Source organism: Diadema antillarum, unplaced genomic scaffold, assembly GCF_040938485.1.
Source record: "Diadema antillarum isolate AM-2024a unplaced genomic scaffold, OU_Dant_1.0 scf00000164, whole genome shotgun sequence".
Classification (NCBI taxonomy): Eukaryota; Metazoa; Echinodermata; class Echinoidea; order Diadematoida; family Diadematidae; genus Diadema; species Diadema antillarum.
In genome coordinates this window covers 554951-571468 of record NW_027271053.1, presented here as the reverse complement: position 1 = coordinate 571468, position 16518 = coordinate 554951, and the positions used below count along the sequence as shown (strand labels likewise).

General features: G+C 41.9%; 1 protein-coding gene across 1 annotated transcript; it reads right to left on the bottom strand.

The window, feature by feature from the left end:
• Positions 1-1434: 1434 nt before the first annotated feature.
• LOC139722401 (glycine dehydrogenase (decarboxylating), mitochondrial-like) lies at positions 1435-14034 on the bottom strand. The gene is made up of 15 exons (XM_071633707.1): positions 13427-14034; positions 10701-10779; positions 10165-10300; positions 9744-9908; positions 9353-9430; positions 7507-7654; positions 7046-7242; positions 6618-6714; positions 5936-6265; positions 5546-5776; positions 4540-5147; positions 3972-4222; positions 3555-3755; positions 3097-3242; positions 1435-2740 (listed from the first exon to the last, which is right to left on the bottom strand). Exons 1-15 carry the CDS (start codon positions 13718-13720, stop codon positions 2594-2596), a joined length of 3108 nt encoding a protein of 1035 aa, XP_071489808.1. The 5' UTR covers positions 13721-14034; the 3' UTR covers positions 1435-2593.
• Between the last annotated feature and the right edge of the window lie 2484 nt (positions 14035-16518).

Sequence of the window (16518 nt, the reverse complement as noted above, 5' to 3'; positions counted from 1 at the left end):
GAGAATTGAGCTTTTAACTTTTTGTGAGATATGGTGTACTACGAAACCACTTCTGAAATGTTACAGAGCATACAATCAATTCTTAGAGGAACTCGAAAGTTAATTTGATGAAAATTGGTTTTGAAATTGCCGAGATACAAAATAACACACACACACACACACACACACACACACACACACAAAGTAAAACAAAGCGATCCTAACGGTGGGTCCCGCCTTTTATTAGGATCCGTTTGTTTTGGATATTATTTCGGCCATTTCAAAACAAATTTTCGTCAAGTAGACTTTGAATCTCTCTCAGAATTACATCGTACAGTATATGCACTCTCGCTATATTTCATGAGAGGTTTCTCGTTTTCTCACAAGAAAGTTGGAAACCTGAAGCCCCATTTCAACCAAAACTACAGTATACAGTGTACCATGCATTAAGTGGTAATGTCAGAGAATCCTACTGAGAAAAAGGAATTCGTTTTCGCGTACATCACAAGATCACTCGACGTAGGTTCACAAGAAGACGTGAAGAATGTTTGCCCTACACCAAAAATACGTCCTTGCCTAAACGTTTCTAAACGTATCTTAGAAGCAGTTCAATTAAGAAAATACATTTGTAGGTACATTTGTACAAAATGTATTATTCAAAAGATCTGGGATTTCCCCATTTCGGAGTACACGTACACCTAATACATGTACAATATTGTAACTGATCCTCTAGTAATTGGTTGAAAGAGATTGGCCGGACTACATACAAATGTATGTACAACTGTATATTGTACTTTCAACTACATGTACTCCCTAATGTTTGAATGTTTGACACTTGGTTATAATTTGGAAAACTTCAGAACACTGTACGGTAGTACACTATGTGTGAAATGATGTAACAAAGATATTTCTATGACATCGTGCGCTGCTTCTCACTGTAGGATGCGCAACAGTGTAATTGTGACATCATCGCATCGTGACTGTATATAGTTATGTGTGATCTTTCTTCAATGTAGCACCACCACTCACATTCTCGAGTCATTTTACTCACTTCTGTTGTTTAAATATTTGACCCACATTGTGGATTGTACATGTACTGCAAAACCTTAACACTCCCTCAAACATAGAACACTGCAGCAACATGTTCTTAGGATTCATTTTTTTTATTAAACTTCGTACTTTACAAAGCAAGACTAGAAAGTCTTGAATCCAATTATGTACATAAATATCTTTTTGGCGTGTATATTACAAGTTTTCAAATTTACATATGTATATTTACCTTTACATGTATATTACACAGATGAACAAATTCACAAATAACTTTCATGACACAGAACTTAAAAAAGAAAAAAAAAAACCTATTTGAGCACACATCTTTAACAAAGCTGATTAACTACACATAAATATGGAAATAAATAGAATAATAACCAGCTTGTTACCACAAGATTACTCTCTATAAAACAACTTAAACAAAATCACTTCCACACCCAATATCGCTCAAAATACGTAACTTCTATAAAAATATAAAAATAATCTCCCGTTTTTTTTGCTTCATAATTGTTAAGTCTGTTGCCAAAACACAACAAATAAAAAAAAAAACTGCAGTTGAATACATTGGAACTTATAATCCATTTAAAATACTCCAAACAAAAAACAGACAAAATACTTCTGTTGTTGATGCTGCAATGGCTAGCAAATATCCTACAACACCTTTAACCTTAGTCTGTTGCAGTTCAATATAGATGGTAAACAAATTACCAAAAGTAACATTGCTCTTTTAAAACAAGAGAAATACATGAAGTTTGAACTGTTCAAGAAATTCACAACTGGAATGATAAAATTAATCTCACAAACAGCATACCACGCCTCACACATTGTCTGTTAACATTCTGACACAAATGGTGGCAATTCAGAAATTGCCATTGTACATGCCAATTTCTTATTCTTTGTTTGCTTGAAATCACACAATCCATGACAGCATAAAATACAAAACACTCACAGAAACACAAGCTTACAATGAAGCCACAGTCATGAATAGAAGTGGTATCAACTGTGGCTTTACCAAAATGAAAAACTTAAGTTTGTAGTCTCACTGAAGTTACCATCGCTTGCAGATACAACTCATGCAGAAAAAAAAGTCACAGAGTAATTAGAGTTTGATATCATTTGGCAACCACAGTAGAAATTCACATTATACGATGTATCAATTTTTGTCAACTAACATTGCACTGAAATAAACAAAAAAAAAAGGGAAAAAAGTGTTATGATTTTGCTTCATGGTGAGAATGATGATTGTACGAAACAGTTTTTCGTCAACTACAGCATGCTTTTGCTTTCTGTAATAGCATTTTACCCAGTTACTGTAAATCTGGCATCTCTCCAGCATAGAATTACTCTGAGAGCTGATCTCTGGGGTCGCTTGGCAATCCTGGTTGGCAGAAAACAGCTTGTCCTTTCAAAGATTATTCTGTCCAATGTGAGGATTCCCACAATCTTCCAAGAGTCATTTCGCTAAAAGGTTCACTCTGCACCACATCTTCCAGCTACAACCTCAGAGAATGCTGTTGCATATTTTGAAAGTCCTCCAAAGAAAGAAGTCACCAAGGCACGATTCTCACGCCTGCTGGTAGAGAGGTTCAGCATCAGAGTCGGACGAGTAGGCCTCAACTGGTGGACAGCTGCACTTGAGATTTTGGTCGCCGTATACATCGTTGACTCTTCCTACTGTGGGCCAGAATTTGGTCTCTGGCCGCACAAAGGGCTGCAGACAGAGAAAATGAAAGAAAATCGTGAATGCTAAATCTTGCATGATTATGTAGAGGATGGAAGGGATTTCATCGCAATTTTACCTTCAAAAATCCCTGAAATTTTAGCATATTCACTAATCCCTGCAATTTTAGCAAAATGAATTGATTAAAGTCCTTCACTTTATCACCATACAAATTTCTGGTGGAATTTCCACTTTAAATATTTTTGTGGGCAATGCTTAAAAATAACTTACAAGGAGGTCAACTGGAGGTGGATAATGATATAAAGACATGGATGGGACAAAGTAAAGTTGATACAGTCTGTTTTTTCTCCACTCCCCATCTTCTTTTCTTCCTTGATAAAACTCACCAGTGCAAAGGCCGCCTGTTCCCGTGAGTAGGCACGGTCCCACTTTGAGGACATGACAACAGCTGCAGTGTGAGGGGCATGCTTGATGGGGCTATCCTTAGCCTCGATGCGACCATCTTGGATGTCCTGAATCTCGTCACGGATGACTGCAGGGAATTGAGAGAGAAGGCCATCAATTAGGATGTATTCTTCCACAGCTAGATGCAGGGCCACGAATATCAAAGCATTCTTTGTATTCATCCTAAATCTTGCTCTACAATATTACTGGCCTCATTAAGTACCGACAGCTGAGGAAAATTTGTAAGCTCATAGCATACTGCCTGATTATATACAGTGTCACTAGGTCATTCAGAATTTTGCAGGAAATGGATTTAGTTCAGTTCTTTATACCATGACGATTAGGTGCAACTTGCTTTCCTTATTACAGAGTAAACAGGTTTTTGGCACACAGTACTTACAAAGCAAGGCATCACAGTATCTGTCCAGCTCAGCTTTGTCCTCGCTCTCCGTTGGTTCAACCATCAGCGTGTTTGTGACCGGCCACGACACCGTGGGAGCGTGGAAGCCAAAGTCTTGCAGCCGCTTGGAGATGTCCATTGCTTCGATACCGTCGCTCTTGAAGACCCGTGTGTCCAGGATGAACTCGTGGGCCACAAAGCCTGTTCAAAAAGGTCAAAAAGTGGAATGAGTAAGTTGCAGCAAACTAGGTTTTGACAGTCCTGATTCACGCGACTCCAGTACATCTTTACAATGAGATTCATACATGCAACAACTGTATTCAAACAAGTTATTTGAGTTACTTTATTAAGCTAGAACAACAAAGAAAGAACACGAGGGGTATCACATGCACATAAATGCAGACAATGGATTCTTACCGTGTGTTCCCCGGTAGAGGATGGGGTAGGCATTCTCCAGTCTCTTCATCATGTAGTTGGCATTCAGGATGGCCACTTCAGATGCCTTTCGCAGACCGCTTGCACCCATCATCTTGATGTATGCGTAGGAGATGGGTAGGATGGAGCTGGATCCCCATGGAGCGGCACTGACAGAGCCAAAGGCCTGCTGGGTGGCTCCGGGCATGTCCACAATGGAGTGAGACGGGAGAAAGGGGGCAAGGTGCGCCTTACTGGAATGAGAACAGAAGAAGAAACAGATCATTAAATTTGAATTCTTCTATCAGATAGGGCAAATGCTGTGCAAGAAATATTCAATTGTGAAGGATATGACTGTTATGTGATTAAAATTTTGAATATTTCCTCCTTAAGCCAACAAAAAAATTAACATAAATGAACTTGCTGGCACACATTGAAGTAGCAGTGGACTGATGTCCCTTGTCTTCAAATCATTATTGCTAACCACCCCCCTCTCCCCCCCCCCCCCCAAAAAAAAAAAAAAATCAAAGACTAACAAGAAGAGAAGATGAAATTCATTATTACAACTTACACTCCAATGGGTCCCATGCCGGGTCCACCACCACCGTGTGGGATGCAGAATGTCTTGTGTAGGTTGAGATGGGATACATCCGAGCCGTAGTCGCCAGGCCGGCAGAGGCCCACCTGGGCATTCAGGTTGGCACCATCGAGGTACACCTGGCCACCGTATTCGTGAATCATGTCGCAGAGCTCGCTGATGCCCTCCTCAAAGATGCCGTTGGTGGACGGGTAGGTGACCATGATGGCAGCAAGGTTGTCGCGATGCTTGTCAGCCTGGTTCTTGAGGTCGAGCAGATCAATGCTGCCGGCATTGTTCACCTTGACTGGCTTGACATCCATGCCAGCCATGTGCGCACTAGCAGGATTGGTGCCGTGTGCAGAGGTCGGAATCAGGCAAATCTTCCGATGACCTTGGTCCCTGCTCTGCTGGTAGGCCCGGATGGCCATCAGTCCTGCATACTCGCCCTGGGCACCACTGTTGGGCTGAAAGGAGAACTTGTCGTAGCCAGTGATCTCGCAGAGGTCTCTCTCAAGGTGCTCAAACATCTCCTGGTACCCTTTGGCCTGGTCGATGGGGGCGAAGGGGTGGAGGGCACTGAACTCTGGCCAAGTGACGGGCTGAAATATAAACATTTGGGATGTCAATAGACATGGTCACCATCAATTTTTTTTTTACTCTTGAAAAAGAAATTCACTTGAATTAAAAGATCAATGTCTATACCCAACAAGCTCTTCATTCACAAGCTATGTTTGAGATTACAGATGAAGAGGTGAAGTTTCAATTGATGCTATACCACTACGAAGCTAAGCTAGTAGAAGGGTTGACATATGACCAGTTTGCCTCAACATGCTCTTCTACATTTCAATTGACAATCAAACTAACTTTTGGGCATCAGCAATTTGCTTGTACAAAATGAAAAACACGGAACATGTTGTGGCCAATCATCATATATTGTATGTAACCCACTCAAAGAAAAGGATGAAGATTTATAGTCCCAGTCAACGTGAATACTCACGATGAGCTCTGAAGTACTGTTGAGTTTCATGGTGCAAGAGCCAAGTGGAATCATGGAGTGAACCAGAGAGAGATCCTTGTTCTCTAGCTCCTTCATGTAGCGGACGATAGAAGTCTCCGACTGGTAGGTGTTGAATACCGGATGTGAGAGGATCTCTGATCGCCTTGAAAATTGCCCGTCAATCACACCGGTGGAGGGTGGTTCCTGAGCAATCTCTTTGGCAACATCCGCCTACATTGGAGGAAGCATAGAGACAAATCCATCAGCATCTTTGATCATCAGTCACTTGCTGGGCAGGAACACAGTATATACAAGCAGGATAAAATTCCTCTTTGCATTGACAGACTCTTCCAGAAACAGGACAGCCTATTAATCAGAGAATCAACTTACTGCAGTCTGGCTGCTTCCCATGACCCAGAGGAGGTCGTTGAGGTCCTTCTCTTCCACAGTCTCGTCCAGAGCGATGCCGATGCATCCATCGTCGAAGACCCGGAAGTTGATCTCCTTCTCGGCCGCTCTCTGCAGGATGCCCACGCGTTGGCCATTGCACTGGACCTTCAGTGTGTCGAAGAACTGGTCCTGATTGACCAGCTCCAGTCCCCGGTTCTTGATCCCTTGAGCCAGGATGACCGTGGCCAGATGGATCCGCCTGGCAATATGACGCAGCCCCTTGGGTCCATGGTAGACTGCATACATGGCGGACATGTTAGCCAGCAAGGCCTACATGGAAAAACATCAACACAACAGCAGATTGTTGTTAATAACTGAAAAATAAAGTGATAGCAATGGTCAGATCTGCGATGCATTCAAGTGAATCCTTTTTGAAGAAAGGTCTTGATCAAAAATATGTGTACGTGTCTACACCTTTCTGGGCATAAATCAAGCAAAAGTAACTGCAAACTTGCCAAAACCATAAGGATTAGAAAGGGACAAAGCAGGCTACAGGAACTAAATGAGTGTCTAACACTATGCAGCCCTTTTACCCCCTCCCACAAGACTTCCCAAAACTGTAATCTCCTTATTTATTTAATTTTGTTTTCATCATGGGCGGACATTGCCACAGAAGTCTTACCTGTGCAGTGCAAATATTGCTAGTGGCCTTCTCTCTCCTGATGTGCTGCTCACGAGTTTGAAGCGACAGCCGCAGTGCTGGGTTTCCAGATGAGTCCCTGTATTGCAGAAAATTCATGAAAACAAGATTGCTTACAATCAAATCCCGTTGTCTGATTATACTTAGCAATCAAGGAAATCAACTTTACGAATACACTTACTTCAACACAGTAGAACTGGTGGCCAGTCAGAAGAGTTATTCAGAAGTATAATCTTTATGCGATTATACATAATGTAGCATTATATCATCTTTAAAATGACACAGCTGCTGTGTTATAAAATAATGACAACCTAAGTTATTGATGTGACCCCTTACCACCTCCCCCTACCCCCATCCACTCTCCACAACAAAGAGTTTATGCATACAAAGACAAAGGACATAGAACTTACTTTGTGACACCAACGATGCGCCCTGGCATGAGCCTCTTGAGGTGGTCTTTCACAGCGAAGAAGGCCGCGTGGGGTCCACCATATCCCGGAGCTGTGCCAAAGCGCTGGCTGTTGCCAAGAGCGATGTCCACCCCGAATTCTCCCGGCGGGGTGAGGAGGACCAAGGCCATGAGGTCAGTGGCACAAACTGTCAATGTCTGGGTTGTGGATAACATAAACCATTACCTCTCTTTAGCACAAATGAACATGAGGGACAACAATTCTGATATCTCTTTGAATCAATATGGTTCAAAACTCTTTCCTATCCACCTGACTTATTAGGACTTTTACTAATATAGTTGAAAAGCTATACCCTTAGGGTTTTTTTAGCGTGTGTTTGTTTGTTTGAACACATATTCAAATGTATGCTTCAATTTGATTTTCTTTTTTTAATTTCTGCTGCAGACAATCAGATTACACACCTTGTTGGCTTTGGCATTCCTCACAAGGGTGGTGTAGTCATTGATGGTGCCATCTGTGTTGGGGTACTGGAACAAGACACCGGCAACATCCTTCTTGCTGAAGTCCATCTCGGTGTATGGCAGGACTCTGACCTCAACCCCAATGGGCCTGCAGGAAAATATGAAAGATAAGAGGGAGGAAGGTTGAGTAACGGTGTCTGCAATGGGTGAATGCTTTCTGTTAGTGGGAGGAAAAACGTGACACTTCAGCGATGTGAATTGGGGGATGGTGAATTGAGTTGGGTTACATGTGTGCTTACATACATCACCTTGTCACAGTCATTACCTTTCTTTAAGACTTTTAAGGCCTTTAAACTTGCGGGTACAACGCCCCCTGGGTGGTGGCTGTCACCAGTCCCTTTTCAGGAGCCCATGATTGGATTGGTACACTTCCCCTCCTCCAGGATCCGAACTCGCTCTATCGCGCTCCATCCTTTAACCACTACTGCATGTACCTCCCCAGCTAGGTTGGAGTCTTGAGTCTCTGGTAGTGCGAAGCTGATGTCGGTGGTCAGGCCGAGTCTTCCGAGTCCCCACCCTACCATGCAGTCATCAGCAAGTGGCCATGGTAGTATTTATGGTGGTGGGCAAGGCAATCACAGTTGTCAAGTTCACCACTTTAAGAACAGGCCACCACATTGTTCGGGACTTTGATGTTACAGGTTACTTTAATCTCATTGTGGCCAAAGGAATGGATTAAATTGGTGACAGAGCTTCATGGGGAAGTGTTCCACGGCAGGCAAACTCGGCGATCTCATGTGGAAGGCTCGTGAAATGCTGCAAAGGGACTGGAGTGCATACAGCATGCAGCGAGAAAAAGAAGAATTAGTCCTCAAGCTTGAGTTGGTTGGGTACACCAATGGGATGAGGGTTAAGATGGGCTCATAACAAAACAAAAAAAAAGGAAGGAAAAAAGAGAGGAATAGTATGTCAAGGAATGCTTCGAAGAAGTATCAATACTAGTGTAACCCATAGATGATCCACCATGACACAAATTAAAACATGTACATAAAACTTAATGTCCAAAAGGTCCTGAAAAGGAGGATACATAGAGGGAAATTCATATTCATACAGGAATAAATCCACTGACTGCAGCAGCCGTCATTAACTTTGCAATGAATCTGCCAGAGAAAAAAATAATAAATGCTTTGACAGAGAGGCAAAAATATCTGATTAATAAATGCAAAGATCAGGTAATGAGAAGTAAAAACAAGGTGATGAATATGGACTGGAAGTTCAAAGAACAATTCATAACATCTTAATTGGTGCTTCTTTCCACAGCATGATTGTTCACACAGAAGACTTGCAAGGAAAAAGTTTCCCCAAGACAAAATCCAGATGAATGAAATGTAACCCTTGCAGGCCTCGAATTTCGCCAGTTTTAGGGACAGGCAATTTTTGGTTTTAGGGGCACTCTCTCTCAAAATTTTTTAAGGGCAGCATGGAAAAGTTGCAGTAAGCATGGTAATTTTTAGAGAGGCATTGCGGCAAGTAGATAGGGCATTGCGGCAAATTGCCTTTTGCCTCCCGGGTAATTCGAGGCCTGCCCTTGGTAATGGGAAATATTTGGTCAGGCAGATAAGGTTATTGAAACCATGAACTCGCTCGCTGGTCTTGAGTAAAAATTACAGCCCGCAAACCTTTAAATGCTCTTCAAATATCGTGTCATTATTACAGCGAAGATTCATAAATCAAACATGGTGACTGGCAAGTGCAAGTGCAATTCAAATTAATACACACAATGCTCCCAAGAAAAATGGGTAATACAAGTACAGCAAGCATTATACACGGCACGAACAATACTCACTCTGCACGGGTTTGGACAAGCTTGATGGTGTGTGGGTGGCATTTCTCATCCACATAGAACACCTTCCTCTTGGTATGCCTACGAAACACACAGAAAAAAAAGAGAAAATCATTAGCAACTTGCTTCTCTCACAAAATCCATGTTGCATCACCTTTATCTCAGAAAATGCCAATAACTAAAGATTCCCTCTTCGAATGGAATAAAGTTTGCAGATACACGATGAATCATGAATGAATGAATCATGACTCAATGAATAAACATGTCTTCAGCATTTCCTAAAACAAGCAAAATTTTCAGTCTTCTAAGTGCCATAGACTATCACAAGGTCCATCCAAATTCAGATTCTCATTCAAAGCAAAAAAAAAAAAAAAAAAAAATGTTGGAGACTCACCTAAAGCACATGCCCATGGCCTCGGCCGCTGCCGTGCCTTCGTCCAGTAAAGATGAGTTGGCAATGTCCAGACCAGTGAGGTCAGCCACCATGGTCTGGTAGTTGAGGAGGCTGGTCATGCGCCCCTGAGAGATTTCTGCTTGGTAGGGAGTGTACTGGGTCACCCTGTCAAAGAGAAGGGAATGGACAATAAGTTTATATCTACTTCCTGAAATTGTGTAGTCCACACCACTGAAACACATATTTTATAAGAATACAAACTTATTTCCTCTATTTCTAATCTTCCTCTTCCCCAATTACTGCACTCCACAGAACTCAAATTCTTAATTTCATTGTCACAAAATGCTACACATGCACAGAGTTTGAAACAAGACCAGAAGCAAACCCACCAAGAAATAGATATTTGAGGGATTGTACTCACCAGCCAGGGTTTTCTAGTATGTTGCGGACAATGACTGTGGGAATATGGCAGTTGTGGTAGCCCAGCCCAATGTAGCTCCTCCATACTTTGTTCATGGATGCCATGTCCTTCAACTTATCCAGCATCTCAGTTTCACCTGTGGGAATATCAGAGACAAAAATATCAAGGTAATGCATCATTCCCTTTTCAGTTACTGCAACATGAAAAGTGATATTCATGACTAAGAAAAGCATGGAAGATTTAGTATAAGGTCTCTCTCTTGCAATTTAATGTCTTTTCTCAACTTAATAAACAGACCTAACAGTGCTTTGTTTTTTTCAGTTGCCATATCAATTATTGCAGGGCAAATTGTTTCTATCCTTCTAATAATACAAATTTGAATTCATGTATGGATCTCATTAAGTACACACCTATGCTATAGATACTGCATATATTTACAATATAAATTTAAATGTTGAGTTGAAATAACAGTTAATTTCTTTTTGAGAGTAGAGTCAAGTGCCTAATTTCACTCCTTAACAAGCCTCCATACTCACACTGAGCTGGATCAAGGTCCATTTCCTTGTTCAGTTTGATTTCTCTGGGAACAGTGCTGTCAATCATTTCGGCCATGCTCTGCAGGGGAGATAATTTAAGGACATTCACTTAAATATGAGAAACATGTCAACAAATAAGCAGCTTCGATTCTGTGACATGGCCATGTCTAGATCAGACATAAAACCCTATACTTGGATCAAATTAAGGAAACAATAATGGGAATCCAGGTCACTCTTTTTTTTTTTTTTTGGTCAATACTCAGAAAAATAGCTCTTAAATTCACGATGGCATAATTCTATTCCTTGATTTTTCATGCAACACTAGCACATACACACACAAGAGCCCCGACAAGCATTTGGAGGGAAAAACGGTTGAAATTGGAGGGAAACGAAGCCACTCATGCCCTCTTGCTCTAATCACCTAAAGCTTCTTAGCAAGGTCATTAATTCCAGCGTTTTACTGAGGTCCCTTTAACAGGAAGCTCCAGACCCAAAATGCATGTACTCCACCCAAATAACGCGCTCCTACCAGAGGTCATTGTGACGAAACAAAGGACAACAGCCCTGAATCGCCAGCCGCGAGAAACGTTCTGGCCAATCAGAGTGCGCGTTTGGTCACTCACTGCGAGAAGGACGTCGCGTCGTGTACGCGTGGGAAAATGGGCGCGTGAGGCAGAATGAAAACAATAACAAAGAGTGATCCTCACTCACCGAGGGCATGCTCAAAGGTCAGGCGGGGTAACCGTCGAAGTATGTCAGAGACGGCAACTTTTTGTTTTCACTTTTTCTTTTCTTTTACGGCATAAGGTCAAGCAATGCGCTGTAACAGAGAGGGAAGGGCGTGAATTGTCTGACCTCTTCGGGGATGACTTTGTCAGAGAAGACATACAAATTGCAACCATATCATAACTCCCACAAGAATATTGAATACAGGGCCTACGCAGCACAGGGCGAGGAACAATTAATACTACCGAAGTCTTTTCCGTGACAATCTGAGAAAAAATAACCATCTGCCACTTCATATCAAGCGAATGTTCATACCACTTATTAACAGTGTTAACTTTAGCTTTCCTCCGTGTGCGTGGCCTGGGCTCCTAATTACACGGGGTTTATCAAATCGGGCCTTGTATCGGAAGGTCGGCAAGCAAGCAAGAGATTCTACTCGGAAGTTGAGACTTGTTAGTGCATGTGTGTGTGAATCCCGATATTAGAATCATACGGAAATTTGACAGGCGATATCTTACATCATCTGAGGCCTATGACACATATTCGAGTAGTACGAATAGTTTGATTTAACATGGGTTAGAAGAAGAACAAGAAAAAAAAAGGACATAAAATGTTACCCGCGCTTTCGAGTGTGGGGCACAATGAATAGTTCCGCTGGCGGGATAGCTCAACGGCAGAACGAGAGGGGCGGAGCGCCAGTGCAAACCGGTCACTCATGAATATTTAACAAGGCCTCAACGCCCCAGTGCACATGGTTCGTCACGTTGTTAGCACGCGAACGAAGCGCACACCGTGAGAAACCATGCTTCGAGCACTGGGTAGCGAATGCCGTACATGTGTAGATCAACGTAAACAGTCGACCTCTCTCAGTCGCTAGCTAGTCGTTCCTGCTAACACGCACGGACAAGTGCAAGCGTGCGCACGAAGAAATCACACCAACTTTCAAAGTATGGCTGCTCAATATGGGGGGAAAATATAACTGCACACCAGTATTTATACTTAAGTTTTTTGGTCGCGAATTTCAAGATTCGTATTCAGTATCAAGATAATGAAGATATCTCTCCATACGCTTCTTTCAACACTGGGAATCGGGACTGTGTTTGATCTAGTTAAATTATTGAAGTCCGAGCGAAAGCTACATACACTTTGTTGGGCCTAATAAAGCCGCGAGGAGGGTGTCCGATTGTGCGTGTTTATTTAAAAAAAAAGAGTAAATTATCGATACACTGTACCAAGTAAATTTACTCGAAGTTCAATAGAGCACAGGTTAGCTTTTACTTGGCATCATTGTAAATATAAACGTCTCGTGTCAAACTTGAAAATTTTCCTCAGACAAATAAATGTGAATTTATCTAGACCCAGGCTGTAGGAACCTAGGTATATATTCCGGTATTCCAGATCGCGGACGACGAATTTCCTCTTTCGTAATAAACAAATCCAAATTTATTAACAACACACAGCCCAGTCGGGCTATATACCAAATTTATATGACATAGAGTACTTCTACCTTAGCTCCTTGATGATTAGTCTTCATAACTGAACTAGAAATGAACTAACAAAATTAAGAATATTCAACAATACAATCGTAATTGATGGCAAAGAAAGTTGTGGGGAACCTGAAACAAAATTGAATAACTAAATCACGATAAATGTAGCTCCAATACGAAACACAGGGACGGATCCAGGAATTCTTTATTTTTTTTTTTTTTTTGGGGGGGGGGGCGCAAACAATATTTCTGATACTTCCTGGTTTTATATCATTTTTTTCATTTCGTTTGTTTTAACTAAAGAAAGACCCCTCTGGATCTGCCACTGAAACTGAACCAGCGCAGAAACATTCGGTCGATACGCTGAGCTGCAAACAATATTTACTAAAGTTACACTAGCCACATTTCTACATTTTCAGGTACAATATATAAAGTGCAGCATAAAAACAGAAAAAAATGACAGAAATGAGAACAGGAGAAAAAGCGTCAAATAATAAAATTTCTTCCACTTACATCAACCCCGACCACTTGTAGCATTTCTTGAATGTCTTCCTCCCGCGGTCCCAGATGCCTGTCAGCAAAGTTGTCGTGTTTGTGGTAGATTCTGTCCAAAATGCGGGTATTCTCCAGACAAGATGGTGTAGCGGTGTGCTGATTTCTGCACTGGTCCGTCATAATCACTGCTGAAGTTGCCGGGGCCTTGCCCAACATGGCAACTGGGGCTTGTCGGGCTCCAATAGCTCCCTTGGCCCACTTCTGGCTGCTCCTGCGAGCGGCAATGGCAGGCAATCTCGCAATTCGCATCATTTTGGCGATGAGTTGATTTATCACTTTAAAAACCTTTCCGGTTCTAAAACTGATGACCAATGGTCTAAATGAAATCGCGGTGAAACGGCGCGCCTGGAAGAGGCGAAAGACAAATCACACACAAAGTATGAGAGTTCGACTTGAAGATGGAAAATCAGTCACTCAGTAATTTTTGGCTTTGAAAGCCGTTGCACTAGTGCTACCTATTCTCACGGAGGGCCAGCATGTCACCGGTTTTCTGCTTTTCTAAAGCTTCAGCGAGCATCCTCGATATTTATACCCTCCGCGGCTAGTAGCCGGTTGATGTTGCGATTTCGTTGCCATCGATCCCATGTGTATAGACGCATCCACGAGACTCAAGAATCTGCTTGGAACCGGTTCGAAGCGAGTTATTCAGAGACGTTTGTTGTAGTATGCAAATTATGTCAATGCTCCGCCTCAGCGTAGAGGGGCTCGTCTGTTGCGTCAGCCAATGGCGCGCGGCATTCCTGTCACACCCCCACGCTATGCATGAGTCAGCTTGTCATATGATTAGCGATCACATACTAGTACTTAGTACATGTACTGCAGTGCAAGATGCAAGATTCGCCCTGCCACTGCGCTACTCGAGTTCGGAGCAGAATCTCACCAGCTCGCGCTCTCTCATTGTTCCTGCCAAGGAGCTAGCTCCTTGTTCCTGCGTAGTCAAAATTTTGGCCCTGCCAGAAAAATGTTGGAGCAAGTCCAGTAATTTAACAACTACCTGTATCGATTTTCTGTTGTCTTGCGGTATGCTAAAAGAAAAGTTACCTTCCTAATGGTCATTGAATCTTCTCTCTGTAACAGAAATTTGCCGTCCAAAATGATCCGTATACATATCGGGAAACTGATGTCTATTACAGAATTGGTTACCGCCAAACTTGATACAGGGATGTCCCCGTGATAATATTGGAGTGTATGATATCATTGTTAATCTAGTCATTGATACTTTCCCATGCTGTTACAGGAATCATTCACACGATCTAATTCTATCAATCAGCAATTAAAACTGACACTTGCCAATAAGTTGTAGACATATTCAACAACCGTACGTTCGCTTCATGAACAGCCACGGGGCTCCATGGTTAAGTATACATTCCGATCCATTTCGGGTTCCCCCGGGCTCCCCATTTCCCCGCAGCTGTAATTCGAATTCGTTAAATCTGTCAGAAAAAGCGATTAATATCAAATAAATAATTTACTCATTTATGCGATACTAGTAGGGGCCTACACATAGTTTTCGATATAGCCCATGTTACTTGGCGCAGAATTAAGGTTTGTGTATACCACTTTATTTGACCACTACAAGTTATTTGACCACTATAAGTGCACTATTTACTAATTTCTAAAAGATAAAATGCTTCGCATTGCTCTTAGGATTGCAAGGAACTATTCTAAAAATGGTAAATGAATTAATAGTGCTGCATCTCAGCTGTGTGCCACCTAATGAGTCTAATTGATATCCAAGGCTTAAAAGAATTTCACGTTTTATATTTCATATCATTATAGGCCTATGGTTATATTCACTGTGTTTGGGGAAAAATCCACTTTTGATGCCATCATAACACGAGGTGTGATTTGTGAAAATCTTGATAATCATTTATGATCATGTCATAGACTCTAATGAGCAATTTATATAGGGTTTCTCTTCAGCATATGTTTTGAATGTTCGAACAAAAATAACCTAGCATAATTTTCGTGAATCTTAACAATTTCCGGGATTTATCGTGTTCATTCGCTGACACAAGTCATTTCAACATCGAAGCCATCCAACATCATGTCAAGAGTTGAGATCAGCGAACTTCAGCTAAGCCGAGAGTAAGTTCGCGCGGGAACCGGTTTCAGGCGGTTCCCAAACCATGGTCGTCCGCATTGCCTAGTCTGTCATTGCAGACTGGAAACTAACTAGCACCACGTCGACGAAGGACACATCGGAAATATGCATATAACAGTAGAGAGGTATGCAACAATAAGTAATGGATATACTGTAACATAAGCACGAGAGTAATTAGAGGATGTTAATATTGTACAAATCACTGCAAACCCTTATAAGACGATCAATGTTGTGTCTATCAATAAATCCTCTTCACACGGTATCCAATTTTCGACAACGGTAGGCATTGTGCTGTGAAAATATCCGCCTCTTTGTCGGCTGAGCAATGTAAATTTCCAAGAGCATAATTAGTACGTTTCTTGAAATAATAATCATAAGTTGTCAGTTTAAAATAGCAATCAGCTCAAAGAGGATGTCAGTCTGATTGGGTGTGTGTACATGCCTATTGTACATGAGGGGATCATTGTTGTGGTATGTGAAGGTATACTAGTACACGACAGTCGTTTTCCTGTAACATATGGGTTAGCAGTCTGCTTTCATCTTTTAAAATGAAAATCCGACACCCATGAATTCTTCATAGCACAATTGTATTGGATCTATCATGACGCAATAATAATGTACCCCTATTGTAGTATAATGTGACATAAGCAGAATAACGATCATAGCGTATTGATAGTCTCAGAAACTAAACACTGATCGATGGGCTCGCCCTCGAGAACCGGATGGTTGGAAGACCATGACATCGGCAGTCACGATTTTCGTGCGAGATAATCATATTTCACCACCATTAGTACATTATCCAAACTAACGTGAATATGGGGAGAGAGAGAGAGAGAGAGGGAGAGGGAGCGCGCTGGGGAAGCAACCTGCCTGTCGCGATAGCTGACCCATTTATTTCTGAACCCTATCAGCCAGCGTAGATTACTAGTTACGGCTCGCGATCCAA

Excerpts from the sequence above, each read along its gene's own strand:
- LOC139722401 (XM_071633707.1), bottom strand. The coding sequence starts at position 13,720 with ATGATGCGAATTGCGAGATTGCCTGCCATTGCCGCTCGCAGGAGCAGC. Across the intron at positions 9,909-10,164 it reads ATACTAGAAAACCCTGGCTG|GGTGACCCAGTACACTCCCT; the intron begins GTGAGTACAATC and ends TCTCTTTGACAG. Across the intron at positions 3,756-3,971 it reads CCTCTACCGGGGAACACACG|GCTTTGTGGCCCACGAGTTC; the intron begins GTAAGAATCCAT and ends CTTTTTGAACAG.